General features: G+C 44.2%; 1 protein-coding gene across 1 annotated transcript in view; it reads left to right on the plus strand.

Annotated features, from left to right (window-relative positions):
* The window catches only part of LOC145351302 (regulator of G-protein signaling 14-like), a 97,264-nt gene that overhangs the window by 52,690 nt on the left and 24,328 nt on the right, over window positions 1-20,246 (plus strand). Inside the window, exons 6-10 of the mRNA XM_080200927.1 lie at window positions 2,999-3,154; window positions 7,029-7,167; window positions 9,612-9,727; window positions 12,696-12,887; window positions 17,672-17,748. Of these exons, the coding sequence (XP_080057053.1) occupies window positions 2,999-3,154; window positions 7,029-7,167; window positions 9,612-9,727; window positions 12,696-12,887; window positions 17,672-17,748 (680 nt within the window). The remainder of the gene's footprint in view (window positions 1-2,998; window positions 3,155-7,028; window positions 7,168-9,611; window positions 9,728-12,695; window positions 12,888-17,671; window positions 17,749-20,246) is intronic.

Consider the following 20,246-nt stretch of genomic DNA (forward strand, 5'->3'; position numbering starts at 1 on the left):
CGGCAGGGCGGGTGAGACATACAAAAAGTCATAGACTTTGGCAAGACTGAAAGATCCTGCCAGTGGGCAATAGCAAACTGCCTCTGCTACTAGAAAACACACTTGCAGAGCGGCTAGAAAATCCTGCCCATTAATACATCATTTCAATAGAGTTTACAGTTCAAAATGAGCGAATACTGTACTGTAGGAGATACCATGCTTTGATGCAATGTTAAACTGAGGCCTTACCTCACCTTTCTGGTGGACTGCACTGTTTTGCAGAAGAGCAGGAGGTTTAACACACTCTGATAAATATTTTATCCTCAATCAGTATCTTTAAAATTGGTTATCTGGTCATTTGTCACATTGCTTTTTGAGGGAGCTTGCAGTATGCAAATTGACTGTCAGGTTTCCTACATTACTACAGTGATTACACTTCAAAAGCACTTCAATGATTCTATAAACATTTGGGACATTGAGAGGCAGTGAGATACCAGCCCTATAAAGTGTAGGATATTTAAATGCAGGATGCTTCCCTGCTGCCATCAGGTGTTTGAGTGAACCTACCTCTACACCCTAGCTATGACTGTAACACTACATTCTGCACCCTCTCATTTCCTTCTCTATGAACGGTATGTTTTGTCTGTATAGCACGCAAGAAACAATACTTTTCACTGTATACTAATACGAGTGACAATAATAAATCAAATCAAATCAAATCAATGCCAGCACATGATTATCCATCACTGGACTGATAATTGTACGCTGAGGACTCTAGCAAAGCAAAAAAAAACTCTGCATTGGTTAGTTAGATTTTTCTTTTCCTGTGGAAGTCATTTTAAGAATCACAGAATCACGCAGCAGAGTGGGGCTTTTGGCCTGTTATGTCTGTTCAAAGGATCTAATTAATTCCTCCCTTTCCATTGGCCTGTCCTCAAAACATGCAAATTTTTCTCATTTAAGTATTCATCTAATTTCCATTTGAAATTTTTAGTTGAAGCTGTTTCCACTACCCTTTCAGACTGCTTGTTCCAGATTATCACAAATCTTTGCATTTTTTTCATCATTGTATCTTTATTTCCTTTTTTATTTACCTTAAGTCTGCTTTCTCTGCTTGAGAACTTTTTAAAACTGGAAACTTTGAAACTGTTTCTCATTACTCTATCAAATGCATGCAATCTTGAAAACCATAGAAACCCTACAGTACAGAAAGAGGCCTTTCGGCCCATCGAGTGTGCACTGACCACAATCCCACCCAGGCCCTACCCCCAATCCTAACATATTTTACCTACTAATCCTCTCTAACCTATGCATGTACGGTCAATTTAGCATGGCCAAACAACCTAACCCGCACATCTTTGGACTGTGGGAGGAAACTGGAGCACCCAGAGGAAACCCACGCAGACACAAGGAGAATGTGCAAACTCCACACAGACAGTGACCCGGGAATTGAACCTAGGTCCCTGGAGCTGTGAAGCAGCAGTGCTAACCACTGTGCTACCGCGCCGCCCAAAAACCTCTATCTATTCTCTTCTTCACCTTCACCGATGCTCTCTGTCTCTCCTATGCATGCCCCTCTAAAACTTTGTCACCATTATTAATCTATAACTTTCTACTCGTGCTAGAAAGCGATAGCCGCAGAATTATAGAATCCTACTGTACAGAAGAAGGCCATCCGGCCCATCAACTCTGCACCAACCACAATCCCACCCAGACTCCACCCCCATAACCTCACACACTTATCCTAGCTGGACACCTGACACTAAGGGGCAATTTAATATAGCTGGAAACTGGAGCACCCAGAGGAAATCCATGCAAACATGGGGCGAACATGCAGATTCCACACAGACAGTGACCGAAGCTGGGTCCCTGGTGTTGTGAGGCAGCAGTGCTAACCACTGTGACACACAGGATTTAGAATAATTTAATGCATGCTTATTTCATCTAGAAAACTTGAGTGGAGAAGGTCAGAGGTCAGGGGTGGAGGGGTGAGGAGGGTGATTCAGGAGGTGGAGAGGTCAAGGAATTGAGAGCATGGGGGTGAAGTGGTCATCGGAGGAAGGAAATTGGTGTTAGTTGGGTTGGATCATCATGTTGAGATAAGTTGAGTCATGAAGGAGTTGGGTCACAGGGGTGGGGGCAGGGGGAAGAGTCAGATCCTGGTTGTGGGGGGGGATGCGTAGGTGTAATCCTTAGCGGGAGGTCATGTTGGTGAAGAATACCGAGGGAGGTAGGTAGTCTGTGGAGGGGTCCCATCGGGTGGCCAGCCTGGCATTTGCAGGAGTTACCCAGATATTGGAAGAAATTTTAATTCTTCTGACTTTTTCAGAGTAACTATTGATGTAAGCCTGATGGAACCATCTGGAGTTTGCCATCACTTTATAACTTGCTAAAATTAATTCTCCACCAGTAAAATAGTTTTCAATCTACTTGTTCCATGTCCTTTACAACAGTTATTCTAAACTTGGCAATATTATGATCACTGTTCCTCAATTTTTCTTCCATTAAAGCATGCTTCACTGTACTCCCCAGATTGCTTCCTTCTTCACTGAGCTGCAATCTAATTTATCAAAAAAAATTCTTGTACACATTTCAGGAATTCCTTCACTCTTGATGTCCTTTAAGTGGTCTTTAGTTGGAAACCCCCCATTATTGCTAAAGTTCCCCCACCTTTCTGATATTTGCCTCCAAATTTGCTCCCCCATCTACCTCCCAGCATTTGGTGAACAATGATGTGCAGCCAGTAGCATAATAGCTTGTCTGTGCGGGTGCTCCAGTTTCTTCCCACAATCCAAAGCTGTTAGGTGGATTAACCATGGTCAATGCATGGGGTTATGAGGATAATGGGTTGGGGGTGGGGTGATGGGCCTATGTGGGATGCTCTATTGGGGAGTCGGTACAGATTCGATGAGACAAATGGCCTCCTACACTACAGGGATTCTATTCTACTATACTGTTCCTTAATTCTTCCATTAGAATTTTCTATTTACCGCACTACATTATATTTCTCCCTCTATAGATCTTTAACCTGATGAAATTTGACAGCTACACACGTTTTGTGAAGTCCCCCCTTTACCAGCAGTGTGTGTTAGCAGAAGTTGAAGGTCGACCTCTACCAGGTAGCAACGCACAGAGAAGAAGCCCAGCCTTAGAGCACAGACAGGACAAGGAGACTGTGGGCTCCTGCGACTCCAAGAAGGTAAGGTCCAGTCACTAACAGGGGATAATGGAGAATCTGACACAGCCTCTAACTACCCTTACTTATTCCTATTAAATTGATTTTCAAAATTAAAAACAGTATTATCCTCTTTGGTGCTCCAGTTTAATTTTATGCAGCATGTTTGTTGCATATTTCACTTTAACAGGTTCAATTCTACTCTGCCTCATTTAGGTATACCAAAACCTTGGTTCTTGCCACTCTATACCTTAGCTTTGTGGAGGGCAGGGTGTGTTACAATAAGAGTATGATCTGGAGGTGCTGGCTTGGACTGGGGTAGGCATAGTAAGAAGTCTTATCACACCAGGTTAAAGTCCAACAGGGAGAGGAGCCTGATGAAGGAGCAATACTCCGAAAGCTTGTGATTCCAAATAAATTTGTTGGAATTTAATCTGGTGTTGTGAAACTTCTTACAATAAGAATAGTGAGAAGTCCATATCATGGAAATGGAATTTCCTTATGTGAATAAGTGGCTTGGAGGAATCTCTTACCCACCGAATGGGCGAGACTGAGCTGGGATGTGACATTTTGCAGCTTGCCCCATTAGTTAGATTTGTTCACATCTGTTTTGTTTTTGCGGACTTTCAGTGGAAAAGGTGAGTTCATAGCATGAGTAACAAGGCAGCTCTGGTATTTGTGAACAACAGGGCAAATGGTGTATCATCTTGACAGATGAAAAATAAGGGCAAGGATTCTCGCATCACTGTTCGAGCAGCGCAGCGGGCTGGGAGGCACCAGCAAGGATCCCGTAACAAGGTTCGCGACCAGTGTTAACGCTGATCGCGATTCTCCCAGGCACATTTTTTGAGCATAATCAGCTCTGTGCCGGAAGTGCTTCCCTTCAGTGGTATTTACGACTGCTCCCCACTAACAGGGAACAGGCATCCTGACCCCGCTGGAGGGAGCAGAGACTATTGAGGCCCCACCCCAGGAGGTTGTAGGAAGGGGCTTCCCAATTGGGCAGTGCCAGTTTGGCACCCTGGCACTGTTCAAGGGGCCAATTGGCACAGCCCACCGGGCACATTGGCAATGCCCACTGGGCACCAAGCTGTGCCAAGGGGGTGGGGCCAGAGGGGGTAGGCCATACTGGGGACACAGGGCCGATTTGGGGGGAGGGGGGGCAGTGATCGGTGGTAGAGGAGGGTTGCTGCAAATGTGCATTGGGGATCAGTGGGAGAGAGAGGGAGGCGGTGATCGGGGCTGGCCGTCGGGGTGGGGTGGGTGTGTTGGGCTTGCCGGGGTGGGGTAGGGAGGTGGGTGGAGTCGGGGCTGGCCTTTGGGGTCGGTGATTTGGGACTGTCCGATGAGTCGGGGCTGGTTATCAGTGTTGTGGGGAGGGGTTGGAGCTGCTGAGGTCGGGGGGGGGGGGTGGTGGTGGAGGAGCAGAGGGTTGTTCTGGACAGGCTGAGGGTTTTTGGGGGAGAGATCAGGGCAGGCCAAGGGTGGAGGGACATAGGGACTGGCCTTGGGAAGTTCAGGAGGCAACAATCGGGGGTAGGGTGTCAGCAATCAGGGGAGTTGCAGGCTGGCCAGCGATTGGGAAAGTCAGCGATCAGGAGGTAGGCAATGGGGTGGGGTGGGTGGGGGCTACTGCGCACGCGCCGATCTCCACTCTGACAAATCAATGCATGCATAGTGTCCCATTCAGCACAATGCTGCCTGCCGCCCGGACAGGAATAGACCCTGCCCAGCACTTACCAGAGTGCTGAGAAACTCTGCAATGCTCCGAGGGTTGGAGATTCATCCAAATACACCCAAGTATGTAAATATGGCCAAAAATTGGGCAGGAAATATTCCCTTCTCCTGCACATTGGCACTGAGCCTTTTTTTTGGGAGAGTCCCGCCCAAGGATTGAGAGATAATGAAAAAAGGATAAATTAAAGTGGGTGAATTCAACATCAAATCATGTGCAGAAAAGAGAAATAGGGAAAAAATGATTGGATTAAGAGAGAAAATGGAAAGGAGGCAGAAAAAAAGAAGTGGGAAAAAAAAGTAAAAACTCAAAATTTGAGTTTTAAAATCTCCAACAACTATTCACAACCTGAAGGAATGAGAGTCCATGTTTAAAATTCATATCTCCCTGGACCAGAAGTTGATTGATAGATATTAACAAACATCAGGCTGTTAAAAGGTACTTACACTTTTAGTTTCTGGACACAACATTCTGGGCCCTATTTTACAAAAAAGTGGTAAAGTCAGTGTGAGGCCATTAACACGATCCGCGCCCGCGTCCACGCAGATTGCCACTTTACCGCAACCCAGGAATGGCAGCAATTTGATTTGCCCCCAGAACGGGCGCAATGGCGATTTAAATGCATCTGCATGTATTTAAATTGAATGAATTAACTGCTCGCCCAACTTTATCAGCATTTTCACCTTTACCACCCTGTTTGCCGATCCGGATCCACGCCGTAATGGACCTGTTAAATAAAAGTCTAATTGGGCGCTTCAGCTTCTGAAGAGCGCGTTCAGAGCTTCCAACAGCTCCCTGACTCAGATCACTGGTGGGGGAGGAGGGAGACAGGTCAGATCATTCTCTGGTGGGGGGTGGGTGGGGAGTGAGGCCAGATCGTTGTCTGGAGGAGGGGGGCGGGTGGGTGCGGTTAGTGAAGCCGGACCATTCTCTGGGGGGGATGAGTGAGGCCACATTGTTGTCTGGGGGTGGGGGGGGGGGGGGGGGTAAATGAGTGAGGCCAGATCATTGTCGGGGGAGGGGGCGAGAAGAGGGGAGATGGTTAATATGTAGCTCAGGCGCGGGTGGGTGTGGGGGCAGGTGGAGCTTTTGCGGGGGGGAGGGCAGATAGATCTCTGGTGTGGGGGGCAGATGGATCTCTGGTGGGGGCGCGGGGCTTGGGGCTGGGGGGGTTCCACTGCCACTGTGCGGGCGATCGGTAGGGGGGGAGCAGGAGTAGCGACTGGCCTGAGATGTGGTGGGGAATGGATAAGGGAGACAGTGATGTGTATGGGTAGTGGAGGGGGAGTAAGGGGGACAGTGATGTGTAGGTGGTGGGGGTTGTTGATAAGGGGGACAGTGATGCGTGTGGGTAGTGGGAGGGGGTGGATAAGGGCACAGCGATGTGTGGGCACCATCACTCCTGCTTGCCACTCCCAGGCCACTTTCTGTGGCCCAGGAGTGATCTGACACGAGCGCGCTTTTTCAAATTTTTTCCCAACTGCGCGTGCGCAGTTCAGAGCTCCGATCATTTCGGCCGCGCTAAGCCCTGCCCATGGCGCGAATGGGACTGGAGGTGGCTGAGAGCGTATGGAAGTGCCTGAAAGCAGATTTCTAAATCGGATCTGCATTACCCTCAGATTCAGCACTTAGAATGAAAATGGAAAAATCAGGCCCTCTGTGGTGCGTTTAATGTAGATTTAATCTAACACAGCCACTTACGGAAATGCATCACTGATACTGTTTGGAAATGCATAAATCACCCAGCAGTTTGTGATGCTTCACAGTTCACCACTGTGCTGTGATTGGATGAATCTCAAGAAGTTGGGCAAGCATACCATAGCTTATTTCCATACTGGGTTTGTTTTTGCAGACATTCCATCAGGCAGCTGATTTAACTGGTTTATTGAACCTTTCATAATTTTATTTGCTGTGGGGAAGTGTTTTTTCTACCTCATTATAGTACTCTGGCTGATTTGCACATTAACAATGATGTGTGTTGTTCATAACCCTCTGTTTACTCAGCTACATCTGGCCCATGTCCTTGTGGTACACATTGGACTGCACTCAGACATGGCAGATCAGGCATTGCAATGCTTATACTTCCTGTGAGGAGGCAATAAATAACCATCATGATGCATCTCTTACTGTCCTTAACAGAAAAAGAAGCTGAAGTCAGGAAAGTCTTTCAGCGGCATCCCACAGGACAGCTATGACAAAAAAGGAAATACAGAAAAACAGATTCGGAGGAGTAAAAGCAAGCAGAATCAGAAGAACGAGAAAAGAGATTCCTTTGGAGGTTAGGCTTGAAAAATCTACCCAATAATTGAAATGTAATATTGTGTAGTATGGGTTGCAATACAATATAAATGGTGACAGTGGTTCAATAAAATGTAATGGGTTGCAATGTGATTCAATGGACTGCACTGGACTGCAAAGGGAGGTGATGTTGTGGTGGTTTTGTCACTGGATTACTAAGGGTAATACTCTGGGGCCCAGGGTTCAAATCCCACCACAGCAGATGATGAAATTTGAATTCAATTTTTAAAAAAATTGGAATTGTAAAGTCTAATTAATGATGACCACCGTTGATTGTCATCAACAAATACCCAGCTGGTTGACTCATGTCCTGAAGGGAAAAGCATATGCCATCTTTACCTGGTTGTACTTACCTGTGACTCCAAAGCCTCAGAAATGTGGTTGATTCTTAAAATGCTTTCTGAAATACCTGGCAAGCCATTCAGTTTAAGGGCAATTAGGGATGAGCAATACGTGCTGACCCAGCCAGTAACCCCTAAATCCCATGAATGAATTTTTAAGAAGAGTTATAATGAGGTACAATGCAGTTTAATGGGGTACTACAGGGTTCAAAGGGACTTTCTCATTCATTAAAGACCTTGCCCCTATAAAGTAAATATGTTGATATCTCACATCTGGTATGTGAGAGGATCATTTACTTCTGACTTGTAAGTATATGTTTTTCCCAATTTTCTGCCTCTTCATTCCTCCCTGAATGGGGTAGCCCAAACTGGGTTTCAGTTCCACAGGCATCAACTGCCCTTGATACCCTGCCAATACTGTCTTATGAATCATTTAAGACATAGCATCCTATTCTTACTCTGCATACACATGACATTGAACTGATCTTGAATTCTTCCAGCAACAACGGTTGACAATAACATGTTGTGCACTTCACTGACAGTTCTGTTGCTGTCTTGGAATGGGAACCATAACAAAGAAAATATATCTTATTTGCCATCTTAAACATCCAATCCCTTGACCTGCACTGTGCACTATCCCGCTAAGTCTTCTTCAACAGCACCTTCCAAACCAACAGCTTTCACCATAAACCGTATGAATATTGTCACCTCCAAGTTCCCATCCTAGTAACACACATCTCTGATTTGAAAATAAACTATCGTTCCTTCATCGCCACTGGGTTAAACCTCTGGAAATTTCCTAGGCCCAACTATCTTCAGCTGCTTCATCAATGATCTTCCTTCCATCATAAGTTCAGAAGTGGATTGTACAATGCTCAGCAACACTCAGGACTCCTCAGATACTGAAGCAGTTGTCTACCCAGATTTCAGGTGTCTTTGCCCTGCTAGGTGGTAATGTACATGGTTTTGGAAGGTACTGCCTCCGGAACCTTGGTGAACCCCTCAGTGCATTTTGTAGATGGCACACACAACTGCCACAGTTGTTGGTGGTGGAGGAATTGAATGTTTGTGGACAAATGTGAGATAATGCATTTTGGATGGTCTAATACAGATAGGAAATATACAGTAAATGGTAAAACTCTTAAGAGCATTGATAGGCAGAGAGATCTGGGTGTACAGTACACAGGTCACTATAAGTGGCAATGCAGGTGGAGAAGGCAGTTAAGAAGGCATACGGCATGCTTGCCTTCATCGGCTGGGACATTGAGTTTAAAAATTGGCAAGTCATGCAGTAGCTTTATAGAACCTTAGGCTGCACTTGGAATATAGTGTTCAATTCTGGTTGCCACACTACCGGAAGGATATGGAAACTTCGGAGAGGGTACAGAAAAGATTTAAAAGGATGTTGCCTGGTATGGAAGACATTAACTATGAGGAGAGGTTGGAGAAACTTGGTTTGTTCCCGCTGGAATGACAAAGATTGAGGGGCGACTTGACAGAAGTCTACAAGATTATGAGATGCATGGACAGAATGGATAGTCAGAAGCTTTTTCCCAGGGTGGAAGAGTCAATTACTAGGGTCATAGCTTTAAGGTGCAAAGGGCAAAGTTTAAAGGAGATGTACGAGGCAAGTTTTTTACACAGAGGGTGGTGGGTGCCTACAACCCGCTGCTGAGGGAGATTGTGGAAGCGGATACGGTAGTGACTTTTAAGGAGTGTCTTGACAAATGCATGGATAGGATGGGAATAGAGGGATATGATCCCTGGAAGGGTAGGGAGTTTTGGTTAAGTCAGGCAGCAGGGTCGGTGCAGGCTTGGAGGGCCGCAAGGCCTGTTCCTGTGCCGTAATTTTCTTTGTTTTTGTTCTTTCTTCTTTGTTATCTAGTTTGTTGAAGTTGAGATTATCTAATTTGTTACAGACCAAAGATGGATCCATCTTGTGGGCTATGCAACTTAACACTAATAGATATGTGCTTCACTCACTCACCCATCACGGAAGTGAACTGATGCTACTTGTAACTTGATCGAGATCATATTAAAATATTTTATATTGTGACTAACAATCATCTCTCTCTCTTTTTAGGGGACTTTGTGGAGAGTAATGGTTTCTCCCTATCTCGCCGTGAGTCCCAGGGATCTGTATATTCAACAGCCAGTGTGGAGTTGGGTTTCCTCAGCTCTCTACAAGCCAGAACTGAGGTACGATAAAGGCGAAGCAAAGAAATCTGTGATTGGGGTTACCCATTCAAGCTGCACAAATCTTCAAAAGATGTTACAAATCGTCCACTTTAAGTACAATCAGTAATTGGACTGGGAACAGCCAAGGAAGAGCAGAGCAGCCAGCTACATGACTTGTTGGTTTTATAGTTGCGCAGAGATGAACCTTGAAGCCATTTTGATTTACTCAGTAAATTCCTTGGTTTCTCAGCATTTCAAACAGCAGTTGCCCCCGAGAAATGTCTGCTTAGGATCTGATGTCTTGCCACTTAAGTGTGTCTGTCCATAGGAAATCTCTAAAAGAGAACCAGTAAAACCTGACAAATATTAGTACTTATCTGAATTGGTCTTGTGTGCCTTAAAATGGAACTCCAGTTTGGACCAGTACCAGTTATTTATAAATGTTACTGCTTATACTGCAGGAACATCATTAGCACTTTACAAGTGATTTCTCTCAATGCCCACCTCAGATTTTTTAAGACCATTAGCAATCTTTTTTTGCAAAACAGTACTTTTTGTTTATCACATTTAATGATCTAGTGACTGACTAATCTGTGAAAAACTTTTTCAGTTATTTATCAAAGGTCAGTAGGTGTTCCTTACAGTTAATCCAACCTTTTATCACCGGAAGACAGATCACCTCTTCAGGTATCACAGAATCATGGAATGCTGCAGCATAAGAGGACATTCAGACGATTAAATCTGTGACAGCCCTTTTTGAAGTAAACTCCAGTCAGTTAAGCTCCCCGGCTATTTCTCCATATCACTGCAATGTTTACTTCTTCACATTTTAGCCCAATTTTCTTTCAAAAGTTATCTTCAAAGTTGCATCCACAGGCAATGCAATTCCAAAACCCTCACTGCTCAGCATGTTAAAAAAAAACAAGGTTTCCTCTGGGTATTTTGTCAATCAACTTCAATGTGCTGTTGAAAGATTACTGCTTCTGCTGAGGTAACTAATCTCAGCTGAGGCAATACTGTCGAGCTACGGCTCAATGTTCCAGGCGCCGGAGAGGAAATACTCGGCTGTGTTTTGCTGCAGCATTCAGTTGTAGTGGTGGCCTGAGCTCTGGTACCTGTCAGAAATGAAGAACATGTAGATGTTCATTGTCCAGACTTATATGTGAAGAGTGGACACTTGGACAAGGTCGCCAGAATTTTACCACTCACCCACCACGGGAATCGGAGCAGGCAAGGGGAGGTCAATGGGAAGGTCCATTGACCTTGGGTGAGACTTTACAGTTTTGGGATGAGTGAGGCCATAAAATCCTTCCAGTGTCTGTGAATGGACTAAACTCTCCAAAATGCTGTCTTAATTAGGTCATAGTGCACAGCAAGCAATAGGGCATAAGAACTACCTCTCACATTTTCTTCCCTTAATTGGAATTTTTCTGGTTAAGTCCTTCTTCACTTAAAAACAAGTAGTCCGTACTTGCAATTGGATGACGGGTAGTCTAGGCAAAAACTTTTGTTATCAGTGGAGGCTGTGGTGACAAAGACTATGAAATGAGATGGGTTTCAATGGCTTTCTTTACCTATATCCATCTTCTGATCTGGTGATTTATTTTCTATGGCAAAGGAGATGGTGATAACACATTAGACAGTAGATTGTGTTCAGTTGCTGATAGCTAAATCTGGTTTGTGACATTGGTTTTTGCAGTTACAATTTAAAGAAAACTGAGGTATTAGAATGCCAAGTGCAAGTTCTTCCACTATCTTGATGGCAGCTGTCCGCCACATGGATGATGAAGAAGCTCGGACACGTTGGACGGCAGCCAATAGAAGGCATTGCCTCGAGGCAGGGTGTTTTACCGAAATCTCATAATTGAGCCTGCGACAACTTTATTCATCTGATACCTGAACCATGCCTTCAGTCCACCGTGATGGTGTTAACAATTGATCAGAAAGTTTAGCTTTACTGTTGAAATCTAAAGCAGGTAGACCTGACAACGAGAGCAGGATTTTTTTTTCAAGTTCTTTCCCAAATAAACCCACAGGTCAGTGCCTCAGTAGGCAGGGTGTCCCTAAAAGAACAAGATAACAAGCAACCCTGATAAGCTGCACAGTGTCAGGCTGACGCTTGGGCCTAACTTGAGTGTCCCTACTACTTGGCTCTGCCATTCTGTGCCTAGGCTGCCTGGGCTTGGGTAAGTGGCATGTGCCACTGCAGGGAGCAAGTGTGCATTAACTACCATCGAACTGTAGAACAGTTATGGTACAGGAAGAGGCCATTCAGCCCATCGTGTCTGTGCTGGCCAAAATAGAGAAAAAGGAAACTACTGCTCATTTTAATATCACTTTTCAGCACCGGATCCATAGTCTTGCAAGTTTCTGCACTTCAGATGCAGATCCAGGTTCTTTTGAAATGAGTTGAACGTTTCAACCTCACTTTGGACAGTGAATTCCAGATGTTCACCACCCTCTGGATAAAACTGTTTTTCCTCATGTCCCCTCCAATCCTTCTACCAATCACCTTAAAAATCTATGTCCTCTGGTAAATGATTCCTCAGCCAGGAGAAACCTAGTGAGCAAATAGAAACAACAGCATTTCTATTACAAGCGTCCATAGGCATTTCATAATCCTACACCGAGCCACAAAAGGAGATATTAGGAGAACTAAAGTCTCAGACAGAGTTAGATTTTAATGAGGATCTTATAGTTGAATAGGGAAGGGGAGAGATTTACAGAGGCAATTGTAAAGTTGAAGTTCCAGCTGGCTAAGGGGGTGGTCACCACTGGTAGGTTAAAGACAGTTGGCACTGCATAAGAGTTCTGGGTTAGAAACTTGTAGGGCTTGAGAAGCTTTGAGAGAGAGAGAGGGGAAGGGAGCCCAACTGATAGTTGTGGACTTATCATTTGCAGTGAAGGGATTCCAAATGTGGACAATCAGGAGGGAAACTGCACGCAGATGTGTTGCAGCGGAGTTTTATTGTGTTGCTCTTGATTGCAGAATGAACGACCGAGCCCGGAAGTAGAAAAAGAAAGGAAAGTCAGATACTGCTGCGTTTACCTCCCTGACAAAACAGCCTCTTTAGTAAAGGTTCAGCCTGGCTTGACCATCCGAGACTTACTGACTGGCGTATGTGAAAGACATGGGATTCTTTTGGCTGCCACGAGTGTCTACCTGGCTGGAAGTGAGAAGGTAAGTTGGTGTTTAACACTTTAACAACTGATTGATTTCAATGTAGCTTTCCTCACTGACCTCATGGCTGAGTTATTGACTGTTCTAGGCTTCAGTTACAGCAGAAGGCTCTAGATCAATTCATTGAAATAGCAATAGACCAACTGCAGCCACTCGACCCTGTTCTATAATTCTATCACATCATGGCTGACCTGTACCTGAAGTCCTTTTATCTGCCCTTTCTCCAAACCCTCAAAGTTAAAATTCTCATCATCCAGCCTCATAACCCTCCAAGATATCGGCATTCCTCAAATTCCGATTTCATGAGCTTCCCAGTTTTAATCGCCCCCAACACTGATGTCCTTGCCTTCAGTGCCTAGCCCCTAGGCTACCTCCCTAAGCCTCTCTACATCTGTAATTCTCACCTCATTTAAGATGTTCCTTAAAATTCACCTCTTTAGCACCAAGAACGACAACAACATCTGTAACCAAAATTTTGATCACCTGCCCTAATCTCTCCTTTAGTGGCTTGTGGTGTCAAATTTGGACTCCTACTGAACACTTTGGGGGGAATTTTCCTGTCCCACTCGCCACGGGAATTACAGTGGGGTGGGGTTTGGTGGGGGACCGTGCAAAAGTCCATTGACCTTGGGCGGGACTTTCCAGTTTTGAGGTGAGCGTGGCTGGAATATCTCGCCCTTTGGCTGTTTTAGTAAGGACTTTCACAAGAATGAAGAACAGATTGCCTTTCCAGGCTATTCAGGTTATCTTTTCCTGAAAACAGTACAAGTTCCTATCTGAGTGGAGTTCATATAGTTTTTCATGTTATATTAAAAACAGTGCATTGATGGAGGAAATTAACTTATATCATTGTTAAAAATACCATATAGACTCATTTTTTTTTACATTAATGATACTAATAGCAGTGGTTGCGACAGAGCCTGAATTATTTGAGTCTACTACTCCCACTTATGTGGTATTTGCATTCAATCAGTTAGCTTTCCCAACATATTTTGGTAGAGATTTGAAAACCAGTTTAAGCAGAGAATGGTTCGAATGTGGGACTCACGAGTTGAGGTGAAAAGCGAAGATACATTGAAGGGGAAGTTAAGTAAGCGGATGAGGGAGAAAAGAAGTAAAGGGTTAACTGGGGTGGAATGGAGACTTGTGTGTAGCATAAAATCTGGCGCAGAGAAGTTGGGTTGAATGGCGTACTCCTGTGCTGTAAATGCTACGTAAATCTGGGTTTTAAGCAGTTTGGACAGGCTCTACAACTCTGTTGAAAGCAAAGTACTGCAGATGCTGCAGTCTGGAACAAAAATAGAACATTTTTTGTAACTCTGTATTGATTTAACACATTGCTTTCACTTCACAGTGAAGTGGATGAGAAGCATCAGCGATGAAGGAAGTTACACTCTTAGTTTGCACTACCACAGGAAGTAAAAGCGGTTTTATAGTTTAAAAAAACTGATTTTGCGAAGTCAAGAGCATTTTATGACCACACGGCATTTTTTTTTTGCATTTAACCAAGTTTCACATGACTTTAATCCATTGATGCCTGTTCTCTGTCACAAGGTGTTATGTCAAATTAAGTTTATTTATTAGTGTCACAAGTAGGCTTACATTAACACTGCAATGTGGTTACTGTGAAAATCCCCTAGCTGTGACAATCTGGCACTTTTCTGGGTACACTGAGGAAGAATTTAGCATGGCCAATGCATGTCTTTTTGGTCATGCAGACGCAGGGAGAATGTGCAAACTCCACACAGACACTGAGTCAAGCTGGGAATCGAACCCCCGTCCCTCATGCTTTGAGGCAGCAGTACCAATCACTGTGCCACCGTGTCACCCCGAGATGTGTACTCCAGAGAAACCTAGCCATAGGAACAACTGGAGGTCATTCAGTCTTTTAGCTCGATTCCATCATGCTCTTGAACTCCAGATAATAATCTGTCAGTCTCAGTTTTGACAGCCTTTTGAGAGGGGGAGTTCCAGACTTCTGCTTTCCATTAGGTGAGAAAATGTTCCCTTATTTCATCCCTTAATAGTCTCGCTCTGATAATTAGATTATAGGCTAGATTTTCACCATGGAGGCCAGAAGTTCGAGACAGGGAATCTCCCAGCAGACCCAAATCCATGGAAATTATCCCTGCACAATCTTTGCTCCAGGCATGATGGGGTCAGATGTCTGGAGGCAGATGGATAAGTGTTGAGGAAGTCTTGTTAGAAGCCAGGTCTCAATTCTCTGAGATTTTTCCCCATTTTTATAAAAGGCTGTTCAGGTCTCCAGCCTCATCTCTAATCCTCACTTACCCCCACCGCCCCCACCCTCCCACCCATGTCACCTCATACTCCCACCTCACATCCCCAAGGCATCTCCTTGCCACCTCATACATGCCAACTTACACCCCATGACACCTCATACCACTGTGGCATCTCCATACTCCCTCATAATCCCATGCTAGCTCTGTGCCGCCTCATTCCATCTCCATAGCCATATACCCGCGGCAGCACAGTGGTTAGCACTGCTGCCTCACAGTGCTAGGACCCGGGTTCAATTCCAGCCTCAGGTCACTGTCTGTGTGGAGTCTGCACATTCTCCCTGTGTCTGATGGGTTTTCTCCAGGTGCTGTGGTTTCCTCCCACTGTCCAAAGATGTGTGGGTTAGGTTGATTGGCCATGCTAAATTAACCCTAGTGTAAGGGGGATTAGTAGGGTGAATATGAGGGAATAGGTCCTGGGTGGGATTGTGGTTGGTGCAGACTCAATGGACCAAATGGCCTCCTTTTGCACTGTAGGGATTCTATTCTATTCTATCCTATCCATTTGGGACAGACCTCAAAAGCTCTGTGGAGATTAAAAATTTTTCTAACAATCTAAGGAACCTCTCATTCATACACACTTGATACAGAAAGAAAGGCTACATGAAATCTATTTCAAAGATTATAGATCCTTTTAAGTGGTCAATCTCTTGTAAAAAAATAAATAAACTCCTATTCAGTAACCACATCAAAGACATCTAATCATTTAATAGCCTCTTAAAACTGTCAATTAAACCATGAACTCAGACCACCCACTGAGATGAGTAATTTTGGAGTTTTTGAAGTGCATCCAAGAAGCATTTGTAATGGGCTCAACTGTAATAGTAGCCCTTGACAAAAAGTCAGTTGAAACTGCAGTATGCAATGTCAATGTTGTTTTTCTAAGCTACAACAGATGGCCTGTCTAGCAGGAGTTCTTTTTCTTATGCTAACTGACAGTTCATTCTTTTTTGTTTCATTTTTAAAGAGCTGAGAATTAAATAACTTCAAATCATGGAACAAACAAACCTATCTGCCCTTTAAGAGCATTTATGTCTTCTCCATAAATTCATGACATCTACTCTGCGAGTTAAGGCCTTTGGAATATCAAAAATGGGGTCTGTTTGAACTCAGCATTAATTTCAAATGCCCCTGCTGAGTTTGTGTTCCCTGCCTGTGTGATTCTCATCCCTCCTCTTCCCCCTGTGGTTAAAAAATGACTAGCCTTGTGTGACTCCCCCAACAGAGGAAATAATTTTACTATTCTAGGAGTTGGGAATTGAAAAATGGTTGCTTTGTGGACACCTATGGCTTCACAATGGTGGGCTGTAAGTGTGAATTGTTTCAGTCAGAGACAGGTTGCCTGCCATACTGGTTGAGGAGAAAGAAGTGATGTCCTCCCAGCTCCAAATTAAAGGACACCCTCAATCAATATTGCTTCCAGCCACCTTATCCCCCATCTTGACAACCTGAACTCCCCAACTCATGTGCCTAAGGCCTATGCCTATAAATAAATGAAAAGTTACATCCCTAGACTTCTCCACATCTCTACCCCCCTCTTCTCCTTTAAGACATTTCTTAAAACTCTCTTTGATAAGATCTTTCGCCATCTAATTTCCTGATATGGCTTGTTTTTTAAGACTCCTATGCAGCACCTAAGGACTTTTAGTTACATAATTATATAGTTGTTGTCACTAATTTGTCCATATTTCCAGCAGCCATGCTAATGGGGTTCAGTGTTCTAATTTAAGATATATCCATTAATATCTAATGAAGAACACTCTTCCTAGATCTCCAGTCATTCATAATTTAAATAGCACAACACAGTGAATGAGAAATCTAAGTAAAAGATGAGTTTGCTGGGGCTTCATTGATCTGATTACAGGTACTTAAAAGGGCATAAAGTGTTGCAAGAAACAAGAGCAGATGAGGATATAAATATATCTAAATTCCTCTGGTTAAGGATCCAGAGTTTGCCACTGAACCGTTGCTGTTGGTCTTTGTATGTCTGGGCAAAACTTTTTGGAAAGACATTCCAATATGGAGGGAAAGGCGATCGCAGCTAGCTCCCATCCTATTCTCTATTCCCAACTGAAGCTAAGCCATAGATTAGTGATCAGGAGCAGAAGCCCCAGCAATTGCATCACACGACTCCTACCCTTCCTATTTTCCTTCACCTCAAGAACATCCGACATATGTCACTGCCACACTACTAACCATCACCGGATGTGACACCAGTTAACTCAAAGAGCAGGGTTTGATTCCAAAGCCCCCTTGGTCTTTAGACCTCTTCTATCCCCACTGGACAAACCAACTGAGACAATGGAGGAATCCCAATCGTAAGCACTAGCCATTTGCAAAAGCATATTGCAAGATTTGAGCATTTTGTTATGTTATCACCTCTGTTTGGGAGGTGTAAATAAAGTCAGCTTAACAATGGCTGCCTGAAGTTGAGCTCATGTTGATGTGACTCAGTGTTGTTTATAGCCTGATTTTAAATTTCAGAAGCCCCTCGTCCTGGATCAGGATAGCATAATCTTGTGTGACCAGGAAGTTCGCGTGGAGAAGAAAATACTGTTTGAGTAAGTGTTGCATAAGATCAGTTGACTATTATCAGACATTGTTAGTAATAAAACTGGTCAGCAAAAAGACTGGAGAGACCTTGGGGAAGGTGAAGAAACTGGGCTTGGTAACATCTGTTTCTTGGACATTACAGGTGGGATTTTTATGACCTTGTTCGTTGAGATTGTAAAATCCCGCCCGAGCCCAACGGAGATTTCCGTTCTGCACGCCTCGCCCTCCTTGATTCCAGGGTGGGCGAGTCGGCAAAATTCTGGCCTACACATATATCCTTAAGGACAGTTGACTGGTTTGTGCTATGGAGCAATGCCAACAGTGTGGGTTCAATTCCTGTACCAGCAGAGGTTATTACTCAACCTTGCCCCTTGCCTGAAGTAAGATGATCCTCAGGTTAAATCACCACCAGTCACAGCCGATGGTCATCTGGGACTATAGTGACTTTACCTTTTATATGCTTTGTGTTTTAAAATTGAGCCTGTGGCATTTGTATTCACAATTCTATTGCAACACGTCACATCCCCGGTGAGGCTGTTAGTCCACACGTACTTCACCTCTGCCAGCAGCTTACAGAACAGGCAGATTGTGATGCAAGCTGATTTGATACCAATGTGCCATTTTGGAGTTCGGTGCTCTAGCTAATACACTCACTTAACCTCACTCGACTAAACATGAGTCAAGGAGGGAGACCGTGACATAGTGGTAATGTCTCTGGATGACTAATCCAGAGGCTGAGGCTAATGTTCTGGAGACAAGAGTTCAAATCCCACCATGGTATATGGTGGAACTTAAACTTCATAGAAAAAGATTCTGGAATTGTAAGCTGTCCTCAATAATAGCGATCATGAAACTATCATTGATTGTTAAAAGAATCTCATTTGGCTGACAAATATCCTTTAGGTGAGGAAATCCACCATCCCTATCCTGTATAGCCCAGGTCCACAGCAATGTGGTTGACTCTGAACTGACCCACTGAAATGGTCTAGTGAACAAGTTCAAGGGCAATTCAGGATGGGCAACAAACGCTGGCCTTTCCAGTGACACCCACTATGTTATTTAAAATGATTACCAACTACTGTTTGCTTGTTGATTTCTTCTGGCTGTTACTACAATCCTGTTTAAGGCTTTCCTTATGTTGATTGTCCTGCTATCCTTAGCCTCTTGCAAGGTAAGCCTATTCCCTTGAAGCTATTGCTAGCTGCAAAGAAAATCTCGCATTGTCAAACAAATATTACAAGAAAATTGTACTCACAAATGTAATATGATTATATTAGGTTTTGAAATAGCTCTGTCTTGGCCCAGGGAGAATTTGATAAGGTACTCAACACTTATATGTCCAAATATGGCTGACTGCTGACTAAATTCTCACAGTGAATGGTTTAAAGAAACCTTTTAAGCAGAAAATAAACTATAATTTTGAAAAGAAATTGCCTTAACTAAGAGTGGTCTTGATGCATAAGGTTTCCATTCATAAAATTTCAGACTCTAGACAGGCAGCTGGCTAATCTTGCTGAAGGAGATTGGCCAAAATCTTTCAGACATTCCTACCTGTGGAATCTTCTGGTCCCGCTGTGGGTTACCCCCAAAAGTGGAAGGTGCAAACAATAACAAAACCCATTGACGGTGCCTGGACTGGAAGATCCTGCCACCAGCCAATGGCAAGCTGCCTCCACCGCGAATTTGGCTGTGTTTACTCTGTACATATTGGCAACAATTCAAATTAGCAGCCATTTTTATGTCAAGACTTTTGGCCGGATTTTACTGGCATGCCTGCCCCAATTCTGGGGGCGGACAAAGCTCAGAGGCATTCTCTGTTGGCCTCAAGCGGGATCGTACGAACTTTGGGCAGACGTGCTGGTAAAATTCCGCCCTTTATATCAAGTTGCTAGTGTTATCATGGTAATAGGGGAGGCCTCACAGCGCCAGGGACCCAGTTGTGATTCCCGGCTTGCGTCGCTGTCTGTGCTGTGTCTGCACGTTCTCCCCATGTCTGCATGGGTTTTCTCTGGGTGCTCCGGCCTCCTCTCACAGTCCAAAAGACATGCTGGTTAGGTGGATTGGCTATGCTAAATTGTCCCCCAGTGTACCCAAACAGGTGCCAGAGTGTGGCGACGAGGGGATTTTCACAGTAACTTCATTGCAGTGCTAATGTAAACCTACTTGTGACACTAATAAATAGACATAAAGAACTTAATTTGGAATGGAAACCTTCAAACTTTAAATTTCCCCATCAAATGCATGAGTTCTTTAGCACTTAATTGTTTCAAGTTCCAAAGGTTCAGAGGGAGTGCTGTGACAGGTGCTGCGGGACTTTTTGCTGACTTTATGGATTTTGCACAAGTCAGTCACTCCCAGACATGGGTGCACGGGGCAGCCTTCCCCTTCAGATCAGGCATGGCTGGGAAAATGAAGAGAGGCCATACAGAGCAAACCGCTGGAAGAAGGAGGAAGAGGACAATGAAGGAGGGGAAAGGAAGCTGCAACTTACATACCCCTTTTCCGA

This window comes from Carcharhinus amblyrhynchos, chromosome 13, assembly GCF_965287045.1.
Source record: "Carcharhinus amblyrhynchos chromosome 13, sCarAmb.v2.hapA, whole genome shotgun sequence".
Lineage (NCBI taxonomy): Eukaryota > Metazoa > Chordata > Chondrichthyes > Carcharhiniformes > Carcharhinidae > Carcharhinus > Carcharhinus amblyrhynchos.